At 37.3% G+C, this 9,991-nt stretch overlaps 1 protein-coding gene across 4 annotated transcripts in view; it reads left to right on the top strand.

The window, feature by feature from the left end:
- Window positions 1-2,078: 2,078 nt before the first annotated feature.
- The window catches only part of GABRG2 (gamma-aminobutyric acid type A receptor subunit gamma2), a 101,171-nt gene continuing 93,258 nt past the window's right edge, over window positions 2,079-9,991 (top strand). The window contains exon 1 of one of the 4 annotated variants that reach the window (XM_073890292.1): window positions 2,079-2,528. In XM_073890292.1, coding sequence (XP_073746393.1) covers window positions 2,422-2,528 — 107 coding nt within the window. In that variant the 5' untranslated portion in view covers window positions 2,079-2,421. The remainder of the gene's footprint in view (window positions 2,529-9,991) is intronic. The other 3 variants (XM_073890288.1, XM_025866626.2, XM_025866625.2) reach the window with 3 other exon arrangements.

The raw sequence follows: 9,991 nt of genomic DNA, 5'->3' as shown, positions 1-9,991 counted from the left end.
AATTGTACCCAAATAGTATAAAAAGTAAAATTTCCTCTCTGGATTCTCTTAATATGCTGAGGGGTAGTGGGTAGTCCATTATTAAAATAGATTAGAATTTATTGAGATCATTGTGAGACAGATAAGGGATCAGTATATGAATTACTACTTTGTGAATGTGATAGCATTCGCTCTTTCAGGTTAATATGCTTGTTACTAAACTTGGGGAAAAAAACATGTTGCAAAATTGGAAATTTTCTGTATGGTAGAAGGCAGAATTGTCACATAACTTTTTATGTGGTGTGAAACAATATTTGTAACCTAATGGCCTGCCTGTGTTTGGTGTGTCTTCCTTTGTGTTTTAAAAATTAGGATTTCTCATAATTTTATTCCCATATCCCCTGGCAACTCTAACTGGAAGGGGGGGGCAGTGGCAACTCCATTCCGATGGGGCGTAGTCATCTGGTAGGCACTGGGCCTTGGCTTACAAAAATACAATATAATATCTTCACCAAAAACAAAAATACAGCTATTAACAACCCAGCATCTTTTTGTAGATAAATGTAAATATGAGGAGGGCCAAAGTTCCTCACCGCGCAGCAAGGAACAAGAAAATTACAAAGATAGGGATTTACATTTCTTCTCCCTCTATTTTAATCACAATAGAAAGAAGTCAATTGCAGCCTGTGAATAGTGTGGTGTTGATTGGCTTTTGTTCAAATGCCGTAGAGTAAGGCCGATTTCTAAAGGCGTGCAGGATTCCAGGTGTGTCTGTTAGGCCTTTTGTGCTTCACTGTCAGAGTCTCCTCAACTTCTGTCATTGGCAGGAGCTACTAGTAATCCTTCTGTCCTTGGGCAGTTTTTAGGGTTGAGGATGGAGTGTGGACCTACTCGTTTCATGTTCTATTCGTAGGCCTCCTGGATTCCATACTCAGCTTCCCTACCTGGAAGACTTTCCTCCTGTAGAAAAGGCACAGGTTTTGAAATGAATCCCTGCTATATACCAGCAGGGGGTCTGATTTGTCCTCTTCACCTGTATTTCTCCATGTACATCTTTGCTGTGGTCTGGACTCTACAGAAAACTTGAAATACTCTTTCACTTTCTTCTTTATGATGATGAGTAATGGGGTTTCCTCTGTGGCAGATGAACTAGGATGGCACAGAGGGATATCTCCCATGTATCCGTATCCATGGTAACATTCTAAGCAAGAAGGAAGCATGCTAACACGACTCATCCACCCCACAAATTTTCAGGATTGTCACCAAGCAGAACGAAAAAAGTCAATCCCCACACAGCAAATAGAAATCTCCTTATATTGTTGAATGTCCTCTCAACCTTCCCCCTTCGTCCAACTCTCTTCAAAAAGCAGCCCCTATTTTGTGGTCTGTATTCTCTATGCAAGCAGCTGTGTCAATGCAATTATATTCTTTAACCTTCAAGTAGTTTGTGTCTTTATATTTTCACTGGGGATGGGGAACAGGAAAGGGAGGAGTGAATCAGGGGGAGCATGGAATTTTTTCATGTCTTTTAATTCTATCCATGTTTTCTCCTTTCATTCAAATTGAAAATTCACCAAATCTGTTTCCCTACAGGATGTTACAGAGAAACAGCTATTCCTCCCCCACTGTCTGCCCCTCCTCCCGCTACAGTGTAACCATGATTTCTAAGACTGCGTGATTTTAATAAGGATTCTTGGCAGATCTGATGAGACAAACCTTCTGTCATTGGTGATACAGTTTACTGGCTTGTTAAGGCATCTCTTGTTCACATGAAAGTCAGTCCTTCCATGCTTGTGTGTGCAGTAAGGAGTTTAAAGGCGCTGGGAAGACACCACGCATGTTTTAATTCGTGCTGCAGCAGCGAGCATCTCTTCCACTTTGACCTCATAGTTAATCTTCGCGATAGTTAATCGCACAGAGACTTTGATCTTTTTTAAATTTCTTTTACACACACACACACACACACACACACACACACACACACACACACACCCTAGCCCAGCCTTCGCACGCTAAAAGGAAAAAAAAAAAAAGAAATCAAAACAGCAAACAAATAGACCTAAAATGATGGACCTGGGGGAGTATGCGTGAGTGCGAGGGGCATGAGTATGTGTAGAGTGTGCGCGCATCTCTCTCCCTTATTTGTATCGGTGTGCGTCTCTCTCTGTACCCTCCCCCTACCTCCAATACATTATTCCCCTAGACTTGGAAGCCGCTCCCAGAGCTGACGCTTTGATGGTATCTGCAAGCGTTTGTGCTGATCTTATTTCTGCCCCCTGAATATTAATTCCCAAAGCTGGTGGCAATACAGTTCCCCAGTGACGGGACCTACTAGAGGCAGGTGGGGGGAGCCACCATCAGATCATAAGCATAATAATAATACAAAGGGGAGGGATTCTTCTGCAACCAAGAGACTAGAGGCATAGGAGGAAAAAAAAAGCGATGAGTTCGACAAATATATGGAGCACAGGAAGCTCAGACTACTCGACTCCTGTATTTTCACAGAAAATGACGGTGTGGATTCTGCTCCTGCTATCGCTCTACCCCGGGTAAGATGTGTTGTTTTCAGCGTTGTTTTGTTACGGAGGGTGGGGGAGGGGGTGGGGATATGGAACTAGGGAGACCACCCAGATTTTAAACACTGTTCTAGGATATGGGGTTATAATTTAGGGGAATGTGAAAATATAGGGTAGAAAATAGAGGGATGAAAGAGGAAGGTCATTTTCGTTTATTTATTAATTTATTGGATTTTATTTGTTTTGTTTTAGAGTAGAAAAGCTAACGTCATAAAGACTTTGTGTTTGGGGAGTAGCATTTTGATAATACTGCAATCTGATGTCGAGGTGGGCTGTGCTGATACAAGCCGGCATTTGAGGCCATGTTGGAGGCATTTTGGGTGGGGGTCTGGAGGAGAAAACTGCAAATGGGATCCTGGAGAACACCCAGGAGATGTGTGTGTGTATGGGGAGGGAGGGGTTCTGTTCCTGTACACCAAAGTATTGCTTGCTCCTGCACCTGGGCATTCTTAAAATCAGTCAGCCAGATTTTCTATTCAGCCCCATTGACCTGGCAGCAGATCCCCTGATGGGCAAACATGGTTCAGCACCAGGGACAGCAGTCCCAGTTAGGGCCAAAAGGAAAGAGGTTTATCTAACCCCATAGGAAATCTAATTCTATACAGGACATCCCTATAGTACAGACAGAAAGCCAAAGGAGCCAAGGAGCACTAATGACCTCTGGGAGCCCTGTTCTGATTTCCCTACCCCCTTCTTGAAGATGGGAGGGGGCATGGGGTGGAGAATGTAGTTGATGAAAGCATTGAGGATATATGACTAGAAAAGACTTGGTCTTGCTGCAGTGTTGAAAAAAATAAGCTGAACCAGGTGAATGTTAAGCCAAAATTGTCAAGTTATGCATTGATGCCTTAAAGCCTTGCTGCACTGTATGGAAAGGATGGGAAGGGGGAGATGAATTCCCCAAAACCCTGAGCCAGTGTCTGCTCCGAAGTGTTTTGCTCCTAAATTTTCTTGAACTTCATTGCACCAAAAGTATCAGTGAATATTCCTCCACCTATAGGTCATTATTTATCTACACACCCAAACAGCCCCTGGCACCACACATATACATTCCCTCAGGATATCCAGCCAGGACCAAAGGCAAGTTAGAGGTTGACTATTTACATTTCATACTTTCTTCTATACTGTCATTTTAAAATAAACTCTATAAGAATTACTCTCATACCCCTCCCCCCCCAAAAAAAAGAAGAGAAAAAACTAGCTGTAGAAAAAAATCAAGCCATCGCCCTAAGGTTTTCATGGGAGTTGACACTCTTATGTAGTATTTATAACAAAAGGAGATAAAAGGGATAGGGGTTAAACTATCATTAAAAAATTTCTAGTTAACTTCTCTGGTCCTCCATTCTCTAGGGTAGGTAATGGGAGATGCAGATTTCTGATTAAGAAGAGAGAGACCCAGGGAAAATAAGGTGTGAAAGCTTTTTTTTTTTTTTTTTGGAGTTTCTAAGCAGAGACAGGGTCTGCTTAATTATTTCAGCACTTTTCATACCTTTCTCCTTTACTTTAAAATAAAATGTGTTTCCATTAAGAGCATGAGATTAAATAGCTTTCTCAAAAGTGGAGACAGCCTTTTACTGGAAATGTTTCATGTGCATTACATTTGAGTGGAATCCTGGAAAAATATTTTTTCTATCTAAAATTTCATATATATTTTTCTGTTTAGTGTTATATGTAGCTCTTGATTTGTTTCAGAAGTTAGAGAGTTGCTGGTTGCTTATGGATAGAAAATCATTCTTATATTCTTAGCATTTATGAAACCTGTGGATTGAAATTTAGACAGGGAAATAGGTCTTTCCTTCCTACTCATGTCTATCTTAGTAAACAGTTTTTTAACCAAATAGATGAATACATTATTATTATCTCCAATGGTCTTGTTTTAATGAAAAATATGTAATTTTATTATTATTCATCATGGTATGTTTAAGATGTCTTTTTATTGCCACAGCTCTGACTTTTCCAGTATTATGTAAAAAGTAAAACTTAGTGATGCATTTTAATTTTTAATTCTTTGCATACTAGCCTAGATGAGTTTTGTAAATAGCTCTGAAGAAAGGGAACTGTGTGTCATGTAAATTCTCCAATAGGATTTTCACATTTTCTCAGTAATGAGAGGGAATGGAGTCATTGCAGTTTAGTGCAGAGAATGTGATCAGAGTTTTAGTTTGCTGCAATCCTATTTAAAAAAAAAAAGCCATTTGAGTGGCTGAATAGGGCTGGATGGAAATAGAAGCTTTGATTTCTAAAGCTGATTCTAAAGAAGGACAAAAATCATCTGGGAAAATGTGGGACCCTGGAAGCCAGTTTAAAAGAGGCTTTTTTGGTAAATAGTGGCAGTAGAAACACTTAGAAAGTTGAAGGGGAATTAAAAAAACAAACATTTCATTGACTTTTTCCTTTCCATAACTGCAAAGAATAAGTTTTTCTCCTTTATTAAATTGATTAAATTTATTATATTGTGTTTATACAAAAGTAAAACAAGGAAGGATATAAAGCATTGAGGTGAGGATGTTAATAGCTAATATCTCTTCTTATGTGTGAAATATTAATTTCTGAACCTCAAAGTTATATAAACTGTCTTGTATCTTGTATATAGTGCTATTGAAAGAAACACCTAGAAAACTTGCTTAAATGGAGATTCCTGAACCATACACTGAAAGATTCTGAATCATTATGTCTGGGATGAAACTCAGGAATATTCATTTTCAACAAGTACCCTAGAGGACACATTGAAGAAAAGTGGTATTTACTTTGCTGATTTCCCAAAGTTTATCACCATATTTAATATTTACAAGTGCTTTGATTATTGCTACTTCACTATTCAACTGAGCATAATGAGTCAATTTCACATATAGAATTTTTTATTTGGAAGTCATTGGGCATATTATACAAACCACAAAGGATAAAGAATACCTATAAAGGATTTTAATAAATGCAACTCATGTGTGAGGAAACATGGGCTGAAAAATAAAATATGCATATACGTATGATTGTGTGTAATTATATTCACAAACTACATACATTCTATGTACAACTACTCATACATATAGGTTTTAAGACAAATTTCACAATCTTATAAACTCTTTCAATGTAACTACTTTCCATCTCAGAGTAAAAATACACTAACAAGAAATAGAGATACAACAAAAAAAATTTTTAGAATAAATAGGAATTAAGTGTTAAAAGTAAATATATTTTGGGGCGCCTGGGTGGCTCAGATGGTTAAGCATCTGCCTTCGGCTCAGGTCATGATCCCAGGGTCCTGGGATGGAGCCCCAAGTTGGGCTCCTGGCTCAGCAGGGAGCCTGCTTCTCCCTCTCCCTCTGCCTCTCCCCCTCCTCATGCTCTCTCTCTCTCTGTGTCTCTGTGTCTCAAATGAATAAAAAAAAAATCTTTAAAAAAAAAGTAAATATATTTTTATTTCTTTTGGAATAAAATAAGATTTTTATAACAAAGAATTTTTTTTCAAGGATAGATTGAGCGGAGATGAATTTGATTGACTTGTTGATCCTCAATATGACCCTTACTTTGAAGTGCTAGCAACTGAATATTAAAAAAGAAAATTGAGTTAAAGATTCATAAATATTTTCTGTTCTTAGCTGTTGCCTGAACAGAAATGCTTCAGGAGACTTTTCTTGTGAGCTGCTAAAGTTTTGTTTTTTTTTTTTTAATCCCATAATCAATGTTTTCATAGTTTTTAACTTTAAGCGGGCTATGATCCTTCATGTAGAGGGGACATTGTGGTCCTTCCTTCTAACCCTGTTAGTTAACAATTATTCTTCACATACAACCTTACTCTGTCCTATCTTTCCAAATGCTCCACTTAGTTTTATCTAGAAAAAAAAATTTCCTCAGCATACTTAATTGCTAAGTTGTAGATAGAACATTTCAAATAATCTACCCTGAGGCAAACATCTACCTGGGAGGAGAAAAAAGAAAAGAAATATCACCCAGTATTTCTCAGAATCCAGCTGCTCACCCCTCCAGACAAAACATTTAGATTGTAGGCAGGAATTTAAGAATTGGCTTTTAATTTAAATGGTTACATCAATGTCTATCTGATAGCTTAGACTTCATTTAGAATAATCTTCTCAAAATAATTGGATTACAGAATATTTAATGATCAAGGTCTCTGTTCTACACACTTGAAAATTTGCTTCCATGTCAAGAATTTTTCAAATTGAAATTAAGACTAACTTTGAAGATTTTATCTTTGTTGTAAATATGATAGTAGGGCTATGACTTCTTGTTACTGTCACAATTTCCTAGCCATTCCGAGACAGAATTTTCACAGTTTAAATACAGGTAGGCTTTGCTGGAATGACACACATTGTGGTTGAAGGGGAACAGGTATATATTTTTGTCTCACTACATAGACTTTGGTTCTACAACCAAACTTGAGTTCATGGCAGGGTTTCAATTATTACAAAGGATCTTTGCTTAAAAAGCATTGTTATTTTCCCCACTATTATATTATTTGGTATTCATATGGTTTTCCTTATTAATGGGTGGAGAGTAAAATATCAGTGCTACTTATTTAGTGTTTACATGGCACTTTATAGAGTTATACAATGATTTTTATAATGATATAGAATTATTACCATATTTTGCACTCTTATCATAATACTATAGGGATTAATATGATTGGGAGTTAAATTTTATTTTTACTCTAAGCCACTAATGTGTAACTTAAAGAAGGCTTTTTATTTTCTTTTAAAGGATATTTATTCTCTAGCATATGGGAGAAATGAATAGCAAATAACCCTCCCAGTAAAGTCAACTGGAGAGCGCTTTTATATCTCAAAATAATCCAAGTATTTTCTTACCTTTGGAAAGAAGAGAGCTGGTTATACTTGTGTAGTTTGGATTATTGCCCTAGGAATGTGATTAGGGGAGTTCTAATCCTGCTCTACAACTAATATTCAAGAAGACTTGAACTAGTGCCTTAATTTCTCCATATTTCATTTCCTACAGCTATCATACTATCTTCCTTATCAAACTTATGAGACTAGAGAGAGAATAAGAATGTGCATACAAATATTCTCAGAAGAAAATGAAGCCCCAATTTCTAGTTGTAACTTCATATTCCTTTAAAATTAAAGCTTATGCACTTTAATATTATCGCATGCCAAAGTTAAGCAGTTGCTTGTATGATTGAGGTGATTAAAATGTCAACTGTAAATATTTACATATTGCAGATTGCAGTGCCTGGGTGGCTCAGTCACTTAAGCCTCAGACTCTCGATTTTGTCTCAGGTCATTATTTCAGGATCATGAGATCGAGCTCCAGTTTGGGCTGCACACTCAGTGCAGAGTCTGCCTGTCCATTTCCTCCTCCTCTGTGCCACACCTCTCCACCCCCACCCCCCAGCACTCGTGTGTGTGTGTGTGTGTGTGTGTGTGTGTGTGTGTGTGTGCGCGCGCGCGCGAGCGCACGCCCACCCGTTCAGTCTTTCTCTAAAATAAATAAATGAAATCTTTTAAAAAAAATACATACTGAAGTTACTTTATATCTTTCATTTTTTCTAAGGATTTTTGTAGATCTTTAATTTCATGTCTTCTATTAGATGATACTTAAAATCTGCCTGTATTTCCCAATAATGGATTTATTGAACATGCTGCACTTAGGTAGGTATAGTCTAGAAATTATATTTCTCTTCAAATCTTATCTGTTGAATTTCTTTTCCCCATAGCTGGACAATATCTAAGGTAAATCCCATAAATTTTCTATTCATTTTAGAGTTTAGAATAATCTCATTTTTAGGTATTAAATTCTCATCTAAATTCATCTTTCAATCTCCCATTGAGTTTCGTTTCTTTTTTTCTGTTCTCTTATCAGGCTTAACCTGAGATTTCTTTAGTCTGACACCACTTCTTCACTTTTTTGTTAGGCCTTTCCTTCTCTCTTATGTTGCTCTTGACTTTTTTGTGAGATTGGAGTGGAGGGAAAGAAGATCATTAAAGGAGCAATAAGATCTTAAATTGTGTTATCTGGGTGACAGATACCTAAATGCTGAGTTATTCTTTCATGGGGGTGTTGGATGGGTTTCATGAAGATGACACTCTTTCTCTTTCCCACTTGGTGGGTACCTGCAGCATTGCACTATTCTCTGACATGAGTTATGCTATATGATGGCTGAGGTCAGAAGACACCCCTTCAGCTCCACTCCAAAGTACATTCACCCCGATTCTCTGCTAGCATTACCTCACCAAATAGACAGTTTTTAAAAGATGATTTGAACATGACTCTTTTTTTGACATCCAGTTAGCTTAGGAGAAGGAGGGAAGGAAGGAAAGAAGAATGAATGGATTGACAGATGGACTCAGCAAAACTGCCTGTCAGATTCTGGAAGTGAAGGTCTTTCTCTCTCAGATTCACTATTAGGGTTATTCAAACCAGCCTATTACCTTTAGACTTTTTCAGGAAAGAATCAGGCTACGGTAGTCATTTGGACTGCTCAGCTTAAAGAGAATACAGGGCATATTTACCTAAGACTTCTCTATCTACTTTGTGTTCATAGACCACTAACAAGCAGGTATGCAAGTTTTCTATTTGGGGTAATGATAGCAATTGCCTTTGTTAGTTTTCCATCACAGTAGACATCTATGAGTGGATTTCTTGACTTTTTTAATTGCCTTGAGGTAGAGGTGGTGCAAATATCTCCGTGAGAGGAGGGAATATGAAATTGCACAGCTCTTTCTACTCATAGGCCAATAAACTTCTTACACAAGAATGCCTCTCTCATTGAATCCTTAAACTTCTATTATGTGGCTACAAGGTGGGTAAAGGAAAAGGAACCCATAACTGGTATTTAGCCTTCTCTAGAAAGTTCTGCCTCTCTTTGACAACCTTCCACATTCGTACTAAATGTGAGTCTAAAACTTCTTACTTATTTTTTCCTTGTTCTGAGACATTGGTTATGATAACAACAGGGAAAGTATATTTAATATTCTTTTTCCTATGCATTGTATTTCTCCCAGATATCCATTGGCTAATTCACCTACTCAAATATTACCTTCCCAATTATACTGATCATTCAGTGTAATATTGCAAACAATATTCAGCCTTCTACTCACAATTCCACTTATTCTCATCTATGTTTTATGCTTGCTTATACTTTGAGCCTTCAATAATTAAGTAGATAATTTTATACTATGTTGCTTACTGGTTTATTATTTTTACTTTTTATTTTCTGTTACCCTCAGTAGAAGCCAGGATTGATGAAAGCAAAGACACTGTTTTGTCTACTTATATAACCCGGGCTTTTAGAGAAGTGCTTTGCCTCTAAAAATGCTTAATAATTATTTTTTAATTAAATAATGAAAATTGCATTTTATTTTCCCTGAAATTTGTCTTTTTTTTTTTTTTAAAGATTTTATTTATTTATTTGACAGAGAGAGACAGCGAGAGAGGGAACACGAGCAGGGGGAGAGGGAGAG

Source organism: Callorhinus ursinus, unplaced genomic scaffold (assembly GCF_003265705.2).
Source record: "Callorhinus ursinus isolate GAN/ISIS: 27379988/994484 unplaced genomic scaffold, GSC_fseal_2.0 scaffold3, whole genome shotgun sequence".
Taxonomy (NCBI): Eukaryota; Metazoa; Chordata; class Mammalia; order Carnivora; family Otariidae; genus Callorhinus; species Callorhinus ursinus.
The sequence above is the reverse complement of the archived record's forward strand: the minus strand, read 5'-3'. Positions and strand labels throughout refer to the sequence as shown.